Genomic DNA, 24054 nt, shown 5'->3' on the forward strand with positions numbered 1-24054 from the left:
TAACGGACACGGTGAATCAGGACCTGCAAAAAAAGAAAATACTTACCTTGAACCTGTAAAAAAGAAAATACTTACCTTTCAAATTTAAAAACAATTATGGAGGTAGAGGGATGTGAGGCTGCGGACCATCGGGGTTGATGGCCCGTGCACGCCCTGTTCCTCCTTCGGGAGGGACAGGTTCTTTTCTTCAATCCTAACCCTAACCCTAACCCTCTTTGGGTCTCACTCCTAGTTAAAGCTCAATCTAGCATCTATGCCCTACCCCAGTCATTTGCCCTAACCCTAACCAATTTGTTTATCTCAAATTACCCACCCTAAATTTGGATTTTAGCCCTATTGTATATACCCCCTGATCTAATCTGGCCCTAAACAATTTGAAATTTTGATCCTTAACTCTACTTCTTTCCTGGAAATTAAATCTTAAACCTTACCCAAGTACTGGATCTGAAACCCAAGTAATCCTAATCCCAGCTAAAACCTAAAGCCTAACCCAAAGTCACATCTCCTTTCTAAATTTACTCCCCAAGTCGGGTTGAGTCCTCCCCAAGCAGGGTCGAGAGTGTAGTATTAAAGCCAAGTCGGCATTGTAGTAGCCCAAAATTCGGAAGAGAAAGAGGTCAGATGTAGGCCAAAAGGAAGGGTAAAGGGCAGAGGTCAAGAGAAGGGAAGAAAAGGATGATGAAAAAGGAAAAGTCAAAGGGGAAAGAGGAGAAGACTGGAAAGGAAGAAAGAAAGAAAAAAGGAAAAATGAGAGCCAAAAAGTCTGGCAGAATTGGAAAAAAGCAAACAGCTAAAAAAAGATATTACAAGAAAGCCAAAGAAAGCCAAGGAGGCGGGATCAGAGGGGAGAGTATAAATAGGAGCCTCAAACCCAGTGCTCTTCAGTATGCCCTCGCCTGAGGAAGAAGAAACAACTTCGAAACGTCGCGACAAGGGCATACTCATTTAATTTTTTCAATTTTACGTTAGTTTGTTGTTTTAGTTTGTTATTTTGGGGGATTTTATTTCATGTTTTGATTCATGTTTTATTGATTTTCCTTAAAAACTCAAATCAGAGATACATCAAAACTAAATGAAAAAACCACACAGAAAACAAATTGGGATTGAAAATACTTTATTGGAAACGAGCCAAAGTAACGGACACGGACAATGAGAACCTGTAAAAAACAAATACTTACCTTTTGAAATTTAAAACAAAAACCGTACTTACCTGGAAAGAAAAAAACCTGTAAAAGAAATACTTACCTTTCAAATTAAAAAACAATTATGGTGGTAGAGGGATGTGAGGCTGCGGACCATCGGGGTTGATGGCCCGTGCACGCCCTGTTCCTCCTTCGGGAGGGACAGTTTCTTTTCTTCAATCCTAACCAGCCAGTGCCTCGCTCCGGTTGGTCTTTGGGTCTCACTCCTAGTTAAAGCTCAATCTAGCATCTATGCCCTACCCCAGTCATTTGCCCTAACCCTAACCAATTTGTTTATCTCAAATTACCCACCCTAAATTTGGATTTTAGCCCTATTGTATATACCCCCTGATCTAATCTGGCCCTAAACAATTTGAAATTTTGATCCTTAACTCTACTTCTTTCCTGGAAATTAAATCTTAAACCTTACCCAAGTACTGGATCTGAAACCCAAGTAATCCTAATCCCAGCTAAAACCTAAAGCCTAACCCAAAGTCACATCTCCTTTCTAAATTTACTCCCCAAGTCGGGTTGAGTCCTCCCCAAGCAGGGTCGAGAGTGTAGTATTAAAGCCAAGTCGGCATTGTAGTAGCCCAAAATTCGGAAGAGAAAGAGGTCAGATGTAGGCCAAAAGGAAGGGTAAAGGGCAGAGGTCAAGAGAAGGGAAGAAAAGGATGATGAAAAAGGAAAAGTCAAAGGGGAAAGAGGAGAAGACTGGAAAGGAAGAAAGAAAGAAAAAAGGAAAAATGAGAGCCAAAAAGTCTGGCAGAATTGGAAAAAAGCAAACAGCTAAAAAAAGATATTACAAGAAAGCCAAAGAAAGCCAAGGAGGCGGGATCAGAGGGGAGAGTATAAATAGGAGCCTCAAACCCAGTGCTCTTCAGTATGCCCTCGCCTGAGGAAGAAGAAACAACTTCGAAACGTCGCGACAAGGGCATACTCATTTAATTTTTTCAATTTTACGTTAGTTTGTTGTTTTAGTTTGTTATTTTGGGGGATTTTATTTCATGTTTTGATTCATGTTTTATTGATTTTCCTTAAAAACTCAAATCAGAGATACATCAAAACTAAATGAAAAAACCACACAGAAAACAAATTGGGATTGAAAATACTTTATTGGAAACGAGCCAAAGTAACGGACACGGACAATGAGAACCTGTAAAAAACAAATACTTACCTTTTGAAATTTAAAACAAAAACCGTACTTACCTGGAAAGAAAAAAACCTGTAAAAGAAATACTTACCTTTCAAATTAAAAAACAATTATGGTGGTAGAGGGATGTGAGGCTGCGGACCATCGGGGTTGATGGCCCGTGCACGCCCTGTTCCTCCTTCGGGAGGGACAGTTTCTTTTCTTCAATCCTAACCAGCCAGTGCCTCGCTCCGGTTGGTCTTTGGGTCTCACTCCTAGTTAAAGCTCAATCTAGCATCTATGCCCTACCCCAGTCATTTGCCCTAACCCTAACCAATTTGTTTATCTCAAATTACCCACCCTAAATTTGGATTTTAGCCCTATTGTATATACCCCCTGATCTAATCTGGCCCTAAACAATTTGAAATTTTGATCCTTAACTCTACTTCTTTCCTGGAAATTAAATCTTAAACCTTACCCAAGTACTGGATCTGAAACCCAAGTAATCCTAATCCCAGCTAAAACCTAAAGCCTAACCCAAAGTCACATCTCCTTTCTAAATTTACTCCCCAAGTCGGGTTGAGTCCTCCCCAAGCAGGGTCGAGAGTGTAGTATTAAAGCCAAGTCGGCATTGTAGTAGCCCAAAATTCGGAAGAGAAAGAGGTCAGATGTAGGCCAAAAGGAAGGGTAAAGGGCAGAGGTCAAGAGAAGGGAAGAAAAGGATGATGAAAAAGGAAAAGTCAAAGGGGAAAGAGGAGAAGACTGGAAAGGAAGAAAGAAAGAAAAAAGGAAAAATGAGAGCCAAAAAGTCTGGCAGAATTGGAAAAAAGCAAACAGCTAAAAAAAGATATTACAAGAAAGCCAAAGAAAGCCAAGGAGGCGGGATCAGAGGGGAGAGTATAAATAGGAGCCTCAAACCCAGTGCTCTTCAGTATGCCCTCGCCTGAGGAAGAAGAAACAACTTCGAAACGTCGCGACAAGGGCATACTCATTTAATTTTTTCAATTTTACGTTAGTTTGTTGTTTTAGTTTGTTATTTTGGGGGATTTTATTTCATGTTTTGATTCATGTTTTATTGATTTTCCTTAAAAACTCAAATCAGAGATACATCAAAACTAAATGAAAAAACCACACAGAAAACAAATTGGGATTGAAAATACTTTATTGGAAACGAGCCAAAGTAACGGACACGGACAATGAGAACCTGTAAAAAACAAATACTTACCTTTTGAAATTTAAAACAAAAACCGTACTTACCTGGAAAGAAAAAAACCTGTAAAAGAAATACTTACCTTTCAAATTAAAAAACAATTATGGTGGTAGAGGGATGTGAGGCTGCGGACCATCGGGGTTGATGGCCCGTGCACGCCCTGTTCCTCCTTCGGGAGGGACAGTTTCTTTTCTTCAATCCTAACCAGCCAGTGCCTCGCTCCGGTTGGTCTTTGGGTCTCACTCCTAGTTAAAGCTCAATCTAGCATCTATGCCCTACCCCAGTCATTTGCCCTAACCCTAACCAATTTGTTTATCTCAAATTACCCACCCTAAATTTGGATTTTAGCCCTATTGTATATACCCCCTGATCTAATCTGGCCCTAAACAATTTGAAATTTTGATCCTTAACTCTACTTCTTTCCTGGAAATTAAATCTTAAACCTTACCCAAGTACTGGATCTGAAACCCAAGTAATCCTAATCCCAGCTAAAACCTAAAGCCTAACCCAAAGTCACATCTCCTTTCTAAATTTACTCCCCAAGTCGGGTTGAGTCCTCCCCAAGCAGGGTCGAGAGTGTAGTATTAAAGCCAAGTCGGCATTGTAGTAGCCCAAAATTCGGAAGAGAAAGAGGTCAGATGTAGGCCAAAAGGAAGGGTAAAGGGCAGAGGTCAAGAGAAGGGAAGAAAAGGATGATGAAAAAGGAAAAGTCAAAGGGGAAAGAGGAGAAGACTGGAAAGGAAGAAAGAAAGAAAAAAGGAAAAATGAGAGCCAAAAAGTCTGGCAGAATTGGAAAAAAGCAAACAGCTAAAAAAAGATATTACAAGAAAGCCAAAGAAAGCCAAGGAGGCGGGATCAGAGGGGAGAGTATAAATAGGAGCCTCAAACCCAGTGCTCTTCAGTATGCCCTCGCCTGAGGAAGAAGAAACAACTTCGAAACGTCGCGACAAGGGCATACTCATTTAATTTTTTCAATTTTACGTTAGTTTGTTGTTTTAGTTTGTTATTTTGGGGGATTTTATTTCATGTTTTGATTCATGTTTTATTGATTTTCCTTAAAAACTCAAATCAGAGATACATCAAAACTAAATGAAAAAACCACACAGAAAACAAATTGGGATTGAAAATACTTTATTGGAAACGAGCCAAAGTAACGGACACGGACAATGAGAACCTGTAAAAAACAAATACTTACCTTTTGAAATTTAAAACAAAAACCGTACTTACCTGGAAAGAAAAAAACCTGTAAAAGAAATACTTACCTTTCAAATTAAAAAACAATTATGGTGGTAGAGGGATGTGAGGCTGCGGACCATCGGGGTTGATGGCCCGTGCACGCCCTGTTCCTCCTTCGGGAGGGACAGTTTCTTTTCTTCAATCCTAACCAGCCAGTGCCTCGCTCCGGTTGGTCTTTGGGTCTCACTCCTAGTTAAAGCTCAATCTAGCATCTATGCCCTACCCCAGTCATTTGCCCTAACCCTAACCAATTTGTTTATCTCAAATTACCCACCCTAAATTTGGATTTTAGCCCTATTGTATATACCCCCTGATCTAATCTGGCCCTAAACAATTTGAAATTTTGATCCTTAACTCTACTTCTTTCCTGGAAATTAAATCTTAAACCTTACCCAAGTACTGGATCTGAAACCCAAGTAATCCTAATCCCAGCTAAAACCTAAAGCCTAACCCAAAGTCACATCTCCTTTCTAAATTTACTCCCCAAGTCGGGTTGAGTCCTCCCCAAGCAGGGTCGAGAGTGTAGTATTAAAGCCAAGTCGGCATTGTAGTAGCCCAAAATTCGGAAGAGAAAGAGGTCAGATGTAGGCCAAAAGGAAGGGTAAAGGGCAGAGGTCAAGAGAAGGGAAGAAAAGGATGATGAAAAAGGAAAAGTCAAAGGGGAAAGAGGAGAAGACTGGAAAGGAAGAAAGAAAGAAAAAAGGAAAAATGAGAGCCAAAAAGTCTGGCAGAATTGGAAAAAAGCAAACAGCTAAAAAAAGATATTACAAGAAAGCCAAAGAAAGCCAAGGAGGCGGGATCAGAGGGGAGAGTATAAATAGGAGCCTCAAACCCAGTGCTCTTCAGTATGCCCTCGCCTGAGGAAGAAGAAACAACTTCGAAACGTCGCGACAAGGGCATACTCATTTAATTTTTTCAATTTTACGTTAGTTTGTTGTTTTAGTTTGTTATTTTGGGGGATTTTATTTCATGTTTTGATTCATGTTTTATTGATTTTCCTTAAAAACTCAAATCAGAGATACATCAAAACTAAATGAAAAAACCACACAGAAAACAAATTGGGATTGAAAATACTTTATTGGAAACGAGCCAAAGTAACGGACACGGACAATGAGAACCTGTAAAAAACAAATACTTACCTTTTGAAATTTAAAACAAAAACCGTACTTACCTGGAAAGAAAAAAACCTGTAAAAGAAATACTTACCTTTCAAATTAAAAAACAATTATGGTGGTAGAGGGATGTGAGGCTGCGGACCATCGGGGTTGATGGCCCGTGCACGCCCTGTTCCTCCTTCGGGAGGGACAGTTTCTTTTCTTCAATCCTAACCAGCCAGTGCCTCGCTCCGGTTGGTCTTTGGGTCTCACTCCTAGTTAAAGCTCAATCTAGCATCTATGCCCTACCCCAGTCATTTGCCCTAACCCTAACCAATTTGTTTATCTCAAATTACCCACCCTAAATTTGGATTTTAGCCCTATTGTATATACCCCCTGATCTAATCTGGCCCTAAACAATTTGAAATTTTGATCCTTAACTCTACTTCTTTCCTGGAAATTAAATCTTAAACCTTACCCAAGTACTGGATCTGAAACCCAAGTAATCCTAATCCCAGCTAAAACCTAAAGCCTAACCCAAAGTCACATCTCCTTTCTAAATTTACTCCCCAAGTCGGGTTGAGTCCTCCCCAAGCAGGGTCGAGAGTGTAGTATTAAAGCCAAGTCGGCATTGTAGTAGCCCAAAATTCGGAAGAGAAAGAGGTCAGATGTAGGCCAAAAGGAAGGGTAAAGGGCAGAGGTCAAGAGAAGGGAAGAAAAGGATGATGAAAAAGGAAAAGTCAAAGGGGAAAGAGGAGAAGACTGGAAAGGAAGAAAGAAAGAAAAAAGGAAAAATGAGAGCCAAAAAGTCTGGCAGAATTGGAAAAAAGCAAACAGCTAAAAAAAGATATTACAAGAAAGCCAAAGAAAGCCAAGGAGGCGGGATCAGAGGGGAGAGTATAAATAGGAGCCTCAAACCCAGTGCTCTTCAGTATGCCCTCGCCTGAGGAAGAAGAAACAACTTCGAAACGTCGCGACAAGGGCATACTCATTTAATTTTTTCAATTTTACGTTAGTTTGTTGTTTTAGTTTGTTATTTTGGGGGATTTTATTTCATGTTTTGATTCATGTTTTATTGATTTTCCTTAAAAACTCAAATCAGAGATACATCAAAACTAAATGAAAAAACCACACAGAAAACAAATTGGGATTGAAAATACTTTATTGGAAACGAGCCAAAGTAACGGACACGGACAATGAGAACCTGTAAAAAACAAATACTTACCTTTTGAAATTTAAAACAAAAACCGTACTTACCTGGAAAGAAAAAAACCTGTAAAAGAAATACTTACCTTTCAAATTAAAAAACAATTATGGTGGTAGAGGGATGTGAGGCTGCGGACCATCGGGGTTGATGGCCCGTGCACGCCCTGTTCCTCCTTCGGGAGGGACAGTTTCTTTTCTTCAATCCTAACCAGCCAGTGCCTCGCTCCGGTTGGTCTTTGGGTCTCACTCCTAGTTAAAGCTCAATCTAGCATCTATGCCCTACCCCAGTCATTTGCCCTAACCCTAACCAATTTGTTTATCTCAAATTACCCACCCTAAATTTGGATTTTAGCCCTATTGTATATACCCCCTGATCTAATCTGGCCCTAAACAATTTGAAATTTTGATCCTTAACTCTACTTCTTTCCTGGAAATTAAATCTTAAACCTTACCCAAGTACTGGATCTGAAACCCAAGTAATCCTAATCCCAGCTAAAACCTAAAGCCTAACCCAAAGTCACATCTCCTTTCTAAATTTACTCCCCAAGTCGGGTTGAGTCCTCCCCAAGCAGGGTCGAGAGTGTAGTATTAAAGCCAAGTCGGCATTGTAGTAGCCCAAAATTCGGAAGAGAAAGAGGTCAGATGTAGGCCAAAAGGAAGGGTAAAGGGCAGAGGTCAAGAGAAGGGAAGAAAAGGATGATGAAAAAGGAAAAGTCAAAGGGGAAAGAGGAGAAGACTGGAAAGGAAGAAAGAAAGAAAAAAGGAAAAATGAGAGCCAAAAAGTCTGGCAGAATTGGAAAAAAGCAAACAGCTAAAAAAAGATATTACAAGAAAGCCAAAGAAAGCCAAGGAGGCGGGATCAGAGGGGAGAGTATAAATAGGAGCCTCAAACCCAGTGCTCTTCAGTATGCCCTCGCCTGAGGAAGAAGAAACAACTTCGAAACGTCGCGACAAGGGCATACTCATTTAATTTTTTCAATTTTACGTTAGTTTGTTGTTTTAGTTTGTTATTTTGGGGGATTTTATTTCATGTTTTGATTCATGTTTTATTGATTTTCCTTAAAAACTCAAATCAGAGATACATCAAAACTAAATGAAAAAACCACACAGAAAACAAATTGGGATTGAAAATACTTTATTGGAAACGAGCCAAAGTAACGGACACGGACAATGAGAACCTGTAAAAAACAAATACTTACCTTTTGAAATTTAAAACAAAAACCGTACTTACCTGGAAAGAAAAAAACCTGTAAAAGAAATACTTACCTTTCAAATTAAAAAACAATTATGGTGGTAGAGGGATGTGAGGCTGCGGACCATCGGGGTTGATGGCCCGTGCACGCCCTGTTCCTCCTTCGGGAGGGACAGTTTCTTTTCTTCAATCCTAACCAGCCAGTGCCTCGCTCCGGTTGGTCTTTGGGTCTCACTCCTAGTTAAAGCTCAATCTAGCATCTATGCCCTACCCCAGTCATTTGCCCTAACCCTAACCAATTTGTTTATCTCAAATTACCCACCCTAAATTTGGATTTTAGCCCTATTGTATATACCCCCTGATCTAATCTGGCCCTAAACAATTTGAAATTTTGATCCTTAACTCTACTTCTTTCCTGGAAATTAAATCTTAAACCTTACCCAAGTACTGGATCTGAAACCCAAGTAATCCTAATCCCAGCTAAAACCTAAAGCCTAACCCAAAGTCACATCTCCTTTCTAAATTTACTCCCCAAGTCGGGTTGAGTCCTCCCCAAGCAGGGTCGAGAGTGTAGTATTAAAGCCAAGTCGGCATTGTAGTAGCCCAAAATTCGGAAGAGAAAGAGGTCAGATGTAGGCCAAAAGGAAGGGTAAAGGGCAGAGGTCAAGAGAAGGGAAGAAAAGGATGATGAAAAAGGAAAAGTCAAAGGGGAAAGAGGAGAAGACTGGAAAGGAAGAAAGAAAGAAAAAAGGAAAAATGAGAGCCAAAAAGTCTGGCAGAATTGGAAAAAAGCAAACAGCTAAAAAAAGATATTACAAGAAAGCCAAAGAAAGCCAAGGAGGCGGGATCAGAGGGGAGAGTATAAATAGGAGCCTCAAACCCAGTGCTCTTCAGTATGCCCTCGCCTGAGGAAGAAGAAACAACTTCGAAACGTCGCGACAAGGGCATACTCATTTAATTTTTTCAATTTTACGTTAGTTTGTTGTTTTAGTTTGTTATTTTGGGGGATTTTATTTCATGTTTTGATTCATGTTTTATTGATTTTCCTTAAAAACTCAAATCAGAGATACATCAAAACTAAATGAAAAAACCACACAGAAAACAAATTGGGATTGAAAATACTTTATTGGAAACGAGCCAAAGTAACGGACACGGACAATGAGAACCTGTAAAAAACAAATACTTACCTTTTGAAATTTAAAACAAAAACCGTACTTACCTGGAAAGAAAAAAACCTGTAAAAGAAATACTTACCTTTCAAATTAAAAAACAATTATGGTGGTAGAGGGATGTGAGGCTGCGGACCATCGGGGTTGATGGCCCGTGCACGCCCTGTTCCTCCTTCGGGAGGGACAGTTTCTTTTCTTCAATCCTAACCAGCCAGTGCCTCGCTCCGGTTGGTCTTTGGGTCTCACTCCTAGTTAAAGCTCAATCTAGCATCTATGCCCTACCCCAGTCATTTGCCCTAACCCTAACCAATTTGTTTATCTCAAATTACCCACCCTAAATTTGGATTTTAGCCCTATTGTATATACCCCCTGATCTAATCTGGCCCTAAACAATTTGAAATTTTGATCCTTAACTCTACTTCTTTCCTGGAAATTAAATCTTAAACCTTACCCAAGTACTGGATCTGAAACCCAAGTAATCCTAATCCCAGCTAAAACCTAAAGCCTAACCCAAAGTCACATCTCCTTTCTAAATTTACTCCCCAAGTCGGGTTGAGTCCTCCCCAAGCAGGGTCGAGAGTGTAGTATTAAAGCCAAGTCGGCATTGTAGTAGCCCAAAATTCGGAAGAGAAAGAGGTCAGATGTAGGCCAAAAGGAAGGGTAAAGGGCAGAGGTCAAGAGAAGGGAAGAAAAGGATGATGAAAAAGGAAAAGTCAAAGGGGAAAGAGGAGAAGACTGGAAAGGAAGAAAGAAAGAAAAAAGGAAAAATGAGAGCCAAAAAGTCTGGCAGAATTGGAAAAAAGCAAACAGCTAAAAAAAGATATTACAAGAAAGCCAAAGAAAGCCAAGGAGGCGGGATCAGAGGGGAGAGTATAAATAGGAGCCTCAAACCCAGTGCTCTTCAGTATGCCCTCGCCTGAGGAAGAAGAAACAACTTCGAAACGTCGCGACAAGGGCATACTCATTTAATTTTTTCAATTTTACGTTAGTTTGTTGTTTTAGTTTGTTATTTTGGGGGATTTTATTTCATGTTTTGATTCATGTTTTATTGATTTTCCTTAAAAACTCAAATCAGAGATACATCAAAACTAAATGAAAAAACCACACAGAAAACAAATTGGGATTGAAAATACTTTATTGGAAACGAGCCAAAGTAACGGACACGGACAATGAGAACCTGTAAAAAACAAATACTTACCTTTTGAAATTTAAAACAAAAACCGTACTTACCTGGAAAGAAAAAAACCTGTAAAAGAAATACTTACCTTTCAAATTAAAAAACAATTATGGTGGTAGAGGGATGTGAGGCTGCGGACCATCGGGGTTGATGGCCCGTGCACGCCCTGTTCCTCCTTCGGGAGGGACAGTTTCTTTTCTTCAATCCTAACCAGCCAGTGCCTCGCTCCGGTTGGTCTTTGGGTCTCACTCCTAGTTAAAGCTCAATCTAGCATCTATGCCCTACCCCAGTCATTTGCCCTAACCCTAACCAATTTGTTTATCTCAAATTACCCACCCTAAATTTGGATTTTAGCCCTATTGTATATACCCCCTGATCTAATCTGGCCCTAAACAATTTGAAATTTTGATCCTTAACTCTACTTCTTTCCTGGAAATTAAATCTTAAACCTTACCCAAGTACTGGATCTGAAACCCAAGTAATCCTAATCCCAGCTAAAACCTAAAGCCTAACCCAAAGTCACATCTCCTTTCTAAATTTACTCCCCAAGTCGGGTTGAGTCCTCCCCAAGCAGGGTCGAGAGTGTAGTATTAAAGCCAAGTCGGCATTGTAGTAGCCCAAAATTCGGAAGAGAAAGAGGTCAGATGTAGGCCAAAAGGAAGGGTAAAGGGCAGAGGTCAAGAGAAGGGAAGAAAAGGATGATGAAAAAGGAAAAGTCAAAGGGGAAAGAGGAGAAGACTGGAAAGGAAGAAAGAAAGAAAAAAGGAAAAATGAGAGCCAAAAAGTCTGGCAGAATTGGAAAAAAGCAAACAGCTAAAAAAAGATATTACAAGAAAGCCAAAGAAAGCCAAGGAGGCGGGATCAGAGGGGAGAGTATAAATAGGAGCCTCAAACCCAGTGCTCTTCAGTATGCCCTCGCCTGAGGAAGAAGAAACAACTTCGAAACGTCGCGACAAGGGCATACTCATTTAATTTTTTCAATTTTACGTTAGTTTGTTGTTTTAGTTTGTTATTTTGGGGGATTTTATTTCATGTTTTGATTCATGTTTTATTGATTTTCCTTAAAAACTCAAATCAGAGATACATCAAAACTAAATGAAAAAACCACACAGAAAACAAATTGGGATTGAAAATACTTTATTGGAAACGAGCCAAAGTAACGGACACGGACAATGAGAACCTGTAAAAAACAAATACTTACCTTTTGAAATTTAAAACAAAAACCGTACTTACCTGGAAAGAAAAAAACCTGTAAAAGAAATACTTACCTTTCAAATTAAAAAACAATTATGGTGGTAGAGGGATGTGAGGCTGCGGACCATCGGGGTTGATGGCCCGTGCACGCCCTGTTCCTCCTTCGGGAGGGACAGTTTCTTTTCTTCAATCCTAACCAGCCAGTGCCTCGCTCCGGTTGGTCTTTGGGTCTCACTCCTAGTTAAAGCTCAATCTAGCATCTATGCCCTACCCCAGTCATTTGCCCTAACCCTAACCAATTTGTTTATCTCAAATTACCCACCCTAAATTTGGATTTTAGCCCTATTGTATATACCCCCTGATCTAATCTGGCCCTAAACAATTTGAAATTTTGATCCTTAACTCTACTTCTTTCCTGGAAATTAAATCTTAAACCTTACCCAAGTACTGGATCTGAAACCCAAGTAATCCTAATCCCAGCTAAAACCTAAAGCCTAACCCAAAGTCACATCTCCTTTCTAAATTTACTCCCCAAGTCGGGTTGAGTCCTCCCCAAGCAGGGTCGAGAGTGTAGTATTAAAGCCAAGTCGGCATTGTAGTAGCCCAAAATTCGGAAGAGAAAGAGGTCAGATGTAGGCCAAAAGGAAGGGTAAAGGGCAGAGGTCAAGAGAAGGGAAGAAAAGGATGATGAAAAAGGAAAAGTCAAAGGGGAAAGAGGAGAAGACTGGAAAGGAAGAAAGAAAGAAAAAAGGAAAAATGAGAGCCAAAAAGTCTGGCAGAATTGGAAAAAAGCAAACAGCTAAAAAAAGATATTACAAGAAAGCCAAAGAAAGCCAAGGAGGCGGGATCAGAGGGGAGAGTATAAATAGGAGCCTCAAACCCAGTGCTCTTCAGTATGCCCTCGCCTGAGGAAGAAGAAACAACTTCGAAACGTCGCGACAAGGGCATACTCATTTAATTTTTTCAATTTTACGTTAGTTTGTTGTTTTAGTTTGTTATTTTGGGGGATTTTATTTCATGTTTTGATTCATGTTTTATTGATTTTCCTTAAAAACTCAAATCAGAGATACATCAAAACTAAATGAAAAAACCACACAGAAAACAAATTGGGATTGAAAATACTTTATTGGAAACGAGCCAAAGTAACGGACACGGACAATGAGAACCTGTAAAAAACAAATACTTACCTTTTGAAATTTAAAACAAAAACCGTACTTACCTGGAAAGAAAAAAACCTGTAAAAGAAATACTTACCTTTCAAATTAAAAAACAATTATGGTGGTAGAGGGATGTGAGGCTGCGGACCATCGGGGTTGATGGCCCGTGCACGCCCTGTTCCTCCTTCGGGAGGGACAGTTTCTTTTCTTCAATCCTAACCAGCCAGTGCCTCGCTCCGGTTGGTCTTTGGGTCTCACTCCTAGTTAAAGCTCAATCTAGCATCTATGCCCTACCCCAGTCATTTGCCCTAACCCTAACCAATTTGTTTATCTCAAATTACCCACCCTAAATTTGGATTTTAGCCCTATTGTATATACCCCCTGATCTAATCTGGCCCTAAACAATTTGAAATTTTGATCCTTAACTCTACTTCTTTCCTGGAAATTAAATCTTAAACCTTACCCAAGTACTGGATCTGAAACCCAAGTAATCCTAATCCCAGCTAAAACCTAAAGCCTAACCCAAAGTCACATCTCCTTTCTAAATTTACTCCCCAAGTCGGGTTGAGTCCTCCCCAAGCAGGGTCGAGAGTGTAGTATTAAAGCCAAGTCGGCATTGTAGTAGCCCAAAATTCGGAAGAGAAAGAGGTCAGATGTAGGCCAAAAGGAAGGGTAAAGGGCAGAGGTCAAGAGAAGGGAAGAAAAGGATGATGAAAAAGGAAAAGTCAAAGGGGAAAGAGGAGAAGACTGGAAAGGAAGAAAGAAAGAAAAAAGGAAAAATGAGAGCCAAAAAGTCTGGCAGAATTGGAAAAAAGCAAACAGCTAAAAAAAGATATTACAAGAAAGCCAAAGAAAGCCAAGGAGGCGGGATCAGAGGGGAGAGTATAAATAGGAGCCTCAAACCCAGTGCTCTTCAGTATGCCCTCGCCTGAGGAAGAAGAAACAACTTCGAAACGTCGCGACAAGGGCATACTCATTTAATTTTTTCAATTTTACGTTAGTTTGTTGTTTTAGTTTGTTATTTTGGGGGATTTTATTTCATGTTTTGATTCATGTTTTATTGATTTTCCTTAAAAACTCAAATCAGAGATACATCAAAACTAAATGAAAAAACCACACAGAAAACAAATTGGGATTGAAAATACTTTATTGGAAACGAGCCAAAGTAACGGACACGGACAATGAGAACCTGTAAAAAACAAATACTTACCTTTTGAAATTTAAAACAAAAACCGTACTTACCTGGAAAGAAAAAAACCTGTAAAAGAAATACTTACCTTTCAAATTAAAAAACAATTATGGTGGTAGAGGGATGTGAGGCTGCGGACCATCGGGGTTGATGGCCCGTGCACGCCCTGTTCCTCCTTCGGGAGGGACAGTTTCTTTTCTTCAATCCTAACCAGCCAGTGCCTCGCTCCGGTTGGTCTTTGGGTCTCACTCCTAGTTAAAGCTCAATCTAGCATCTATGCCCTACCCCAGTCATTTGCCCTAACCCTAACCAATTTGTTTATCTCAAATTACCCACCCTAAATTTGGATTTTAGCCCTATTGTATATACCCCCTGATCTAATCTGGCCCTAAACAATTTGAAATTTTGATCCTTAACTCTACTTCTTTCCTGGAAATTAAATCTTAAACCTTACCCAAGTACTGGATCTGAAACCCAAGTAATCCTAATCCCAGCTAAAACCTAAAGCCTAACCCAAAGTCACATCTCCTTTCTAAATTTACTCCCCAAGTCGGGTTGAGTCCTCCCCAAGCAGGGTCGAGAGTGTAGTATTAAAGCCAAGTCGGCATTGTAGTAGCCCAAAATTCGGAAGAGAAAGAGGTCAGATGTAGGCCAAAAGGAAGGGTAAAGGGCAGAGGTCAAGAGAAGGGAAGAAAAGGATGATGAAAAAGGAAAAGTCAAAGGGGAAAGAGGAGAAGACTGGAAAGGAAGAAAGAAAGAAAAAAGGAAAAATGAGAGCCAAAAAGTCTGGCAGAATTGGAAAAAAGCAAACAGCTAAAAAAAGATATTACAAGAAAGCCAAAGAAAGCCAAGGAGGCGGGATCAGAGGGGAGAGTATAAATAGGAGCCTCAAACCCAGTGCTCTTCAGTATGCCCTCGCCTGAGGAAGAAGAAACAACTTCGAAACGTCGCGACAAGGGCATACTCATTTAATTTTTTCAATTTTACGTTAGTTTGTTGTTTTAGTTTGTTATTTTGGGGGATTTTATTTCATGTTTTGATTCATGTTTTATTGATTTTCCTTAAAAACTCAAATCAGAGATACATCAAAACTAAATGAAAAAACCACACAGAAAACAAATTGGGATTGAAAATACTTTATTGGAAACGAGCCAAAGTAACGGACACGGACAATGAGAACCTGTAAAAAACAAATACTTACCTTTTGAAATTTAAAACAAAAACCGTACTTACCTGGAAAGAAAAAAACCTGTAAAAGAAATACTTACCTTTCAAATTAAAAAACAATTATGGTGGTAGAGGGATGTGAGGCTGCGGACCATCGGGGTTGATGGCCCGTGCACGCCCTGTTCCTCCTTCGGGAGGGACAGTTTCTTTTCTTCAATCCTAACCAGCCAGTGCCTCGCTCCGGTTGGTCTTTGGGTCTCACTCCTAGTTAAAGCTCAATCTAGCATCTATGCCCTACCCCAGTCATTTGCCCTAACCCTAACCAATTTGTTTATCTCAAATTACCCACCCTAAATTTGGATTTTAGCCCTATTGTATATACCCCCTGATCTAATCTGGCCCTAAACAATTTGAAATTTTGATCCTTAACTCTACTTCTTTCCTGGAAATTAAATCTTAAACCTTACCCAAGTACTGGATCTGAAACCCAAGTAATCCTAATCCCAGCTAAAACCTAAAGCCTAACCCAAAGTCACATCTCCTTTCTAAATTTACTCCCCAAGTCGGGTTGAGTCCTCCCCAAGCAGGGTCGAGAGTGTAGTATTAAAGCCAAGTCGGCATTGTAGTAGCCCAAAATTCGGAAGAGAAAGAGGTCAGATGTAGGCCAAAAGGAAGGGTAAAGGGCAGAGGTCAAGAGAAGGGAAGAAAAGGATGATGAAAAAGGAAAAGTCAAAGGGGAAAGAGGAGAAGACTGGAAAGGAAGAAAGAAAGAAAAAAGGAAAAATGAGAGCCAAAAAGTCTGGCAGAATTGGAAAAAAGCAAACAGCTAAAAAAAGATATTACAAGAAAGCCAAAGAAAGCCAAGGAGGCGGGATCAGAGGGGAGAGTATAAATAGGAGCCTCAAACCCAGTGCTCTTCAGTATGCCCTCGCCTGAGGAAGAAGAAACAACTTCGAAACGTCGCGACAAGGGCATACTCATTTAATTTTTTCAATTTTACGTTAGTTTGTTGTTTTAGTTTGTTATTTTGGGGGATTTTATTTCATGTTTTGATTCATGTTTTATTGATTTTCCTTAAAAACTCAAATCAGAGATACATCAAAACTAAATGAAAAAACCACACAGAAAACAAATTGGGATTGAAAATACTTTATTGGAAACGAGCCAAAGTAACGGACACGGACAATGAGAACCTGTAAAAAACAAATACTTACCTTTTGAAATTTAAAACAAAAACCGTACTTACCTGGAAAGAAAAAAACCTGTAAAAGAAATACTTACCTTTCAAATTAAAAAACAATTATGGTGGTAGAGGGATGTGAGGCTGCGGACCATCGGGGTTGATGGCCCGTGCACGCCCTGTTCCTCCTTCGGGAGGGACAGTTTCTTTTCTTCAATCCTAACCAGCCAGTGCCTCGCTCCGGTTGGTCTTTGGGTCTCACTCCTAGTTAAAGCTCAATCTAGCATCTATGCCCTACCCCAGTCATTTGCCCTAACCCTAACCAATTTGTTTATCTCAAATTACCCACCCTAAATTTGGATTTTAGCCCTATTGTATATACCCCCTGATCTAATCTGGCCCTAAACAATTTGAAATTTTGATCCTTAACTCTACTTCTTTCCTGGAAATTAAATCTTAAACCTTACCCAAGTACTGGATCTGAAACCCAAGTAATCCTAATCCCAGCTAAAACCTAAAGCCTAACCCAAAGTCACATCTCCTTTCTAAATTTACTCCCCAAGTCGGGTTGAGTCCTCCCCAAGCAGGGTCGAGAGTGTAGTATTAAAGCCAAGTCGGCATTGTAGTAGCCCAAAATTCGGAAGAGAAAGAGGTCAGATGTAGGCCAAAAGGAAGGGTAAAGGGCAGAGGTCAAGAGAAGGGAAGAAAAGGATGATGAAAAAGGAAAAGTCAAAGGGGAAAGAGGAGAAGACTGGAAAGGAAGAAAGAAAGAAAAAAGGAAAAATGAGAGCCAAAAAGTCTGGCAGAATTGGAAAAAAGCAAACAGCTAAAAAAAGATATTACAAGAAAGCCAAAGAAAGCCAAGGAGGCGGGATCAGAGGGGAGAGTATAAATAGGAGCCTCAAACCCAGTGCTCTTCAGTATGCCCTCGCCTGAGGAAGAAGAAACAACTTCGAAACGTCGCGACAAGGGCATACTCATTTAATTTTTTCAATTTTACGTTAGTTTGTTGTTTTAGTTTGTTATTTTGGGGGATTTTATTTCATGTTTTGATTCATGTTTTATTGATTTTCCTTAAAAACTCAAATCAGAGATACATCAAAACTAAATGAAAAAACCACACAGAAAACAAATTGGGATTGAAAATACTTTATTGGAAACGAGCCAAAGTAACGGACACGGACAATGAGAACCTGTAAAAAACAAATACTTACCTTTTGAAATTTAAAACAAAAACCGTACTTACCTGGAAAGAAAAAAACCTGTAAAAGAAATACTTACCTTTCAAATTAAAAAACAATTATGGTGGTAGAGGGATGTGAGGCTGCGGACCATCGGGGTTGATGGCCCGTGCACGCCCTGTTCCTCCTTCGGGAGGGACAGTTTCTTTTCTTCAATCCTAACCAGCCAGTGCCTCGCTCCGGTTGGTCTTTGGGTCTCACTCCTAGTTAAAGCTCAATCTAGCATCTATGCCCTACCCCAGTCATTTGCCCTAACCCTAACCAATTTGTTTATCTCAAATTACCCACCCTAAATTTGGATTTTAGCCCTATTGTATATACCCCCTGATCTAATCTGGCCCTAAACAATTTGAAATTTTGATCCTTAACTCTACTTCTTTCCTGGAAATTAAATCTTAAACCTTACCCAAGTACTGGATCTGAAACCCAAGTAATCCTAATCCCAGCTAAAACCTAAAGCCTAACCCAAAGTCACATCTCCTTTCTAAATTTACTCCCCAAGTCGGGTTGAGTCCTCCCCAAGCAGGGTCGAGAGTGTAGTATTAAAGCCAAGTCGGCATTGTAGTAGCCCAAAATTCGGAAGAGAAAGAGGTCAGATGTAGGCCAAAAGGAAGGGTAAAGGGCAGAGGTCAAGAGAAGGGAAGAAAAGGATGATGAAAAAGGAAAAGTCAAAGGGGAAAGAGGAGAAGACTGGAAAGGAAGAAAGAAAGAAAAAAGGAAAAATGAGAGCCAAAAAGTCTGGCAGAATTGGAAAAAAGCAAACAGCTAAAAAAAGATATTACAAGAAAGCCAAAGAAAGCCAAGGAGGCGGGATCAGAGGGGAGAGTATAAATAGGAGCCTCAAACCCAGTGCTCTTCAGTATGCCCTCGCCTGAGGAAGAAGAAACAACTTCGAAACGTCGCGACAAGGGCATACTCATTTAATTTTTTCAATTTTACGTTAGTTTGTTGTTTTAGTTTGTTATTTTGGGGGATTTTATTTCATGTTTTGATTCATGTTTTATTGATTTTCCTTAAAAACTCAAATCAGAGATACATCAAAACTAAATGAAAAAACCACACAGAAAACAAATTGGGATTGAAAATACTTTATTGGAAACGAGCCAAAGTAACGGACACGGACAATGAGAACCTGTAAAAAACAAATACTTACCTTTTGAAATTTAAAACAAAAACCGTACTTACCTGGAAAGAAAAAAACCTGTAAAAGAAATACTTACCTTTCAAATTAAAAAACAATTATGGTGGTAGAGGGATGTGAGGCTGCGGACCATCGGGGTTGATGGCCCGTGCACGCCCTGTTCCTCCTTCGGGAGGGACAGTTTCTTTTCTTCAATTCAAACCCTAACAAGGAAAAATGGAAATAGATGACAAGAGAGTCACAAAGGGTACACAGAGAGGAAAAATAGAGAAAAACTAAGAAAAAAGTACAGAGAAAGCTAAGAAGAAAGCACATGAAAGAAAAGCTCCCCAAGTAGGGTTGAGACAAACAGAAACATAGAACTCCCCAAGCAGGGTTGAGAAAAACAGAAAAAAGCACAGAAAAAGCTAAGAAAATGCAGAAAAAAACCTAAGCAAGAAGAAACAGAGAAATAGAAGACAAGAAAGTCACAAAGAAAACCTAAGTTGAGGGAAACATATAAATAGAGGACAAGACAGTCCCTACATCATTGAGCCCAGCCTGATGAAGGCGAAACAACGCCGAAACGTCGCGACGGGCTCAATCATAAACAGCTAGCAACTATAACCCAAGATGGGTAATTTTTTGATCAGGGGGCATCAATGCCCACTCCAGTCGAGTGAGCGTGCACCAACAGGGGACCAGCAATTGCTGGGACCCTGTTTCCTTTTCCACACCCTAACCAGCCAGGTCCCGGTGGAGTGGGTGATGCCCCTGCCCATATCTCCTACCCTAATCCTAACCTATCCCCCCTCCCTCCCCCCCACCCCCCAGAAAAACAGAAAAAAAGCCTAAAAAATGGAAAAATAGAAAAACAGAAAAAGAAGCCTAAATAGAGTGGTTACTAAAGATGGGGGTGCCAGAAATATAAAGATGAAAGAAAGAGTGGACTAAGGAATAGGGGGTGCCATGAATAAAAACAAGGAAAAATGGAAATAGATGACAAGAGAGTCACAAAGGGTACACAGAGAGGAAAAATAGAGAAAAACTAAGAAAAAAGTACAGAGAAAGCTAAGAAGAAAGCACATGAAAGAAAAGCTCCCCAAGTAGGGTTGAGACAAACAGAAACATAGAACTCCCCAAGCAGGGTTGAGAAAAACAGAAAAAAGCACAGAAAAAGCTAAGAAAATGCAGAAAAAAACCTAAGCAAGAAGAAACAGAGAAATAGAAGACAAGAAAGTCACAAAGAAAACCTAAGTTGAGGGAAACATATAAATAGAGGACAAGACAGTCCCTACATCATTGAGCCCAGCCTGATGAAGGCGAAACAACGCCGAAACGTCGCGACGGGCTCAATCATAAACAGCTAGCAACTATAACCCAAGATGGGTAATTTTTTGATCAGGGGGCATCAATGCCCACTCCAGTCGAGTGAGCGTGCACCAACAGGGGACCAGCAATTGCTGGGACCCTGTTTCCTTTTCCACACCCTAACCAGCCAGGTCCCGGTGGAGTGGGTGATGCCCCTGCCCATATCTCCTACCCTAATCCTAACCTATCCCCCCTCCCTCCCCCCCACCCCCCAGAAAAACAGAAAAAAAGCCTAAAAAATGGAAAAATAGAAAAACAGAAAAAGAAGCCTAAATAGAGTGGTTACTAAAGATGGGGGTGCCAGAAATATAAAGATGAAAGAAAGAGTGGACTAAGGAATAGGGGGTGCCATGAATAAAAACAAGGAAAAATGGAAATAGATGACAAGAGAGTCACAAAGGGTACACAGAGAGGAAAAATAGAGAAAAACTAAGAAAAAAGTACAGAGAAAGCTAAGAAGAAAGCACATGAAAGAAAAGCTCCCCAAGTAGGGTTGAGACAAACAGAAACATAGAACTCCCCAAGCAGGGTTGAGAAAAACAGAAAAAAGCACAGAAAAAGCTAAGAAAATGCAGAAAAAAACCTAAGCAAGAAGAAACAGAGAAATAGAAGACAAGAAAGTCACAAAGAAAACCTAAGTTGAGGGAAACATATAAATAGAGGACAAGACAGTCCCTACATCATTGAGCCCAGCCTGATGAAGGCGAAACAACGCCGAAACGTCGCGACGGGCTCAATCATAAACAGCTAGCAACTATAACCCAAGATGGGTAATTTTTTGATCAGGGGGCATCAATGCCCACTCCAGTCGAGTGAGCGTGCACCAACAGGGGACCAGCAATTGCTGGGACCCTGTTTCCTTTTCCACACCCTAACCAGCCAGGTCCCGGTGGAGTGGGTGATGCCCCTGCCCATATCTCCTACCCTAATCCTAACCTATCCCCCCTCCCTCCCCCCCACCCCCCAGAAAAACAGAAAAAAAGCCTAAAAAATGGAAAAATAGAAAAACAGAAAAAGAAGCCTAAATAGAGTGGTTACTAAAGATGGGGGTGCCAGAAATATAAAGATGAAAGAAAGAGTGGACTAAGGAATAGGGGGTGCCATGAATAAAAACAAGGAAAAATGGAAATAGATGACAAGAGAGTCACAAAGGGTACACAGAGAGGAAAAATAGAGAAAAACTAAGAAAAAAGTACAGAGAAAGCTAAGAAGAAAGCACATAAAAGAAAAGCTCCCCAAGTAGGGTTGAGACAAACAGAAAAATAGAACTCCCCAAGCAGGGTTGAGAAAAACAGAAAAAAGTACAGAAAAAGCTAAGAAAGTGCAGAAAAAAGCCTAAGTAAGAAGAAACAGAGAAATAGAAGACAAGAAAGTCACAGAGAAAAACTAAGTTAAGGGAAACATATAAATAGAGGACAAGACAGTCCCTACATCATTGAGCCCAGCCTGATGAAGGCGAAACAACGCCGAAACGTCGCGACGGGCTCAATAACGCAAGCAGCTAGCAACTATAACCCAAGATGGGTAATTTTTTGATCAGGGGGCATCAATGCCCACTCCAGTCGAGTGAGCGTGCACCAGGGGACCCAGACTTCTGCCTGGGACCCCTTTCTTTCCCCAAACCCTAACCTCAGTGACCCCCAGAATAATTGGCCTCCTGCCCTAAGCCTAACCATTTGCCAATCTGATTGGACACGAGTTTGAAACCCCACTGGTGGGGTCCTGGACGCCTGAGAAGGGAGCAGGTATGGTCTGTGCATTGGAGCACGGCCCCCTTCGGGGACCGTGCTCCCAACTTTGATTTCCCCTAACCCTGCCTTCGGCAATCGAGTCCTCATCTTACCTTCTCCTAACCAGGGGGGGTTAATTAAAAATTAAAAAACCTTAAAAAAAGAGAAAAGAGCGGAGGAAAAACCCTAAAAAAACTTACCTGTTTAAAAAAAAGCCTGTATAAAGGAAAGAAACAAGAGGGGAAAATACTTACCAGAGAAAAAACCTAAAGAAAGGAAAATACTTACCTGTAAAGAAAAAGCCTGTATAAAGGAAATAAAGAAAAAAATACTTACCTGTAAAAGAAAGCCTGTATAAAGGAAGACCTCATATTTAACTGGGCTCGCCTGAGGAAGGCACTTCTATGCCGAAACGTCGCGACAGCCCACTAGCTCTTACACCCTAGACATGGGTAATTTTTGGAACCGCCGGGCAGAGGCTCCTCGGCCCCCATTGATGGACAGTGCAGTCAGGCCCCTGGTGGCCTGTTATCACCTGAACCCTAGACATGACAATACTTAACCCCTAAAAACTCACATTTTGGCCCAAACTTGGCAGGCAGGTGCATGCTGCTACCAGGATGCCACAGAATTTGTGGATTCTAGGCGTTAGGGTTATTCAGTCATTTCCAGTGAACCCCGTTTTAGAGCTGGCTATAGCCTAATGTAAACCATTTAAATCTTTAAAGAATAATTAAAACATAATTCTAATAGCATACCCTTTTTTATCTTTTGACTGATTTCTAAACATTAAAGATACCATTTGGTCCAATTACTTGATTGAAACATTAATATTTTATTATTTATTTTATTAGCATAGAACCATATACAATATCAAACATGGAATTTACTATTTAATTCATTACACCAATATTATCTCAAGGCTGTGTGCATCACATAAAGGTCTACTGGGAGGCTTCACCTGGCTATCAAAACCAGTTTGATGAAGGTTTACATTTTCTAGAGTATAAGAGTAATTTTTCTGAAGCCTAAAAAAATAATTGCAGACTGGTTTGTTAATACCTTCTATTTGATGAAACACTTAAACCGCTGACAAAAAATTTCCTTATTTGCTTTTTTTTTTTCTTGTAACCAAATTTTCAGATGATATGCCATACACAAATCTATGCGTAACACACAAGAAATTCTTTATTTGTCATCTTTAGTATATGTACTTTGAATATTTAAGATTTTCATGCAGCATTTGCACTACTTTGTGTGCCAAAACCCAGACAATAAACATCAGTATCCCCTTAGCAGAACCAAAGCAACACGGGTCAGTGAGTTAGTTCATCATCACATATTACAAATGAAAGATCAATCACCACACACCCAATAATGATAACACAGAAAACATCAACAGTGATTCAAGAGTTACAGTTACAACGTGTCAGAAAAAAGAAACCCAAGTTTCATGTTGCACTCACAAACAAATCACAGCATTAAAGTTTCTGTAGTCTTTCATAGCAAAACAAAATGATTACCACACAGTGCAAAGACAGTTTTATCTTTTTCCTTTGTTTTCACCTGGTCACTTCAAGCTTTTTGTTGTTGAGTTATTATTGTTTTATATATAATTTCTATTTAAACAAAAGGCATATCTTACTTCCACAGGAGGGTGGAACATACTACCACACCATGCTTAAATCATCAGGGGAACTCGGAAGAGTACTACTCTCTCTCTTCTTTTTTTCCTTTTTTTTTTAACAATAACATTTCATTTTAGTACAGTTTCACCTGCCAGAGAAACTTTATTGTTTGTCCAGCAGACAGCTGCAGCAGGTACAACGTACAAGAAAAGGAATGGCTACATGCTGATTCAATGGCTGGGACACAGATTACTCATGTTTCTACTTATCATTTTGCCATGTCAGGGAACATCTTACTCCAAATGTTGAGTAAAGTTTTCTGGGAAAAGTCCTTTTTGAGCACCAGCTCCAAATGTTAACCAGTCGCTTTCCTTGATCCCTGTGAGCCAGCCAGCATCCTGCAGCAAACACACAAAAACATCAGAACAATCCTGTTAAGATGTTGTTTGTCATGTTGGTGAAGAACTTTTATTTATTACA

The 24054-nt window shown here is 40.1% G+C and overlaps 1 protein-coding gene and 1 long non-coding RNA gene across 12 annotated transcripts in view; both read right to left on the bottom strand.

Annotated features, from left to right (window-relative positions):
* Nucleotides 1-567: 567 nt before the first annotated feature.
* Nucleotides 568-19056, bottom strand: LOC309693451. The gene is made up of 2 exons (XR_014272649.1): nucleotides 18095-19056; nucleotides 568-16915 (listed from the first exon to the last, which is right to left on the bottom strand). It is a non-coding gene; the product is annotated as an uncharacterized lncRNA (long non-coding RNA).
* A 3701-nt stretch (nucleotides 19057-22757) lies between these two features.
* Nucleotides 22758-24054, bottom strand: part of amph (amphiphysin) — a 48978-nt gene continuing 47681 nt past the window's right edge. For all 11 annotated transcript variants that reach the window (XM_082513233.1, XM_082513235.1, XM_082513243.1 and 8 more), the window contains one exon: nucleotides 22758-23972. In XM_082513233.1, the coding sequence (XP_082369359.1) occupies nucleotides 23868-23972 (105 nt within the window). In that variant the 3' untranslated portion in view covers nucleotides 22758-23867. The remainder of the gene's footprint in view (nucleotides 23973-24054) is intronic.

This window comes from Aulonocara stuartgranti, assembly GCF_965226115.1.
Source record: "Aulonocara stuartgranti genome assembly, chromosome: 18".
In the NCBI taxonomy this organism is placed as follows: Eukaryota; Metazoa; Chordata; class Actinopteri; order Cichliformes; family Cichlidae; genus Aulonocara; species Aulonocara stuartgranti.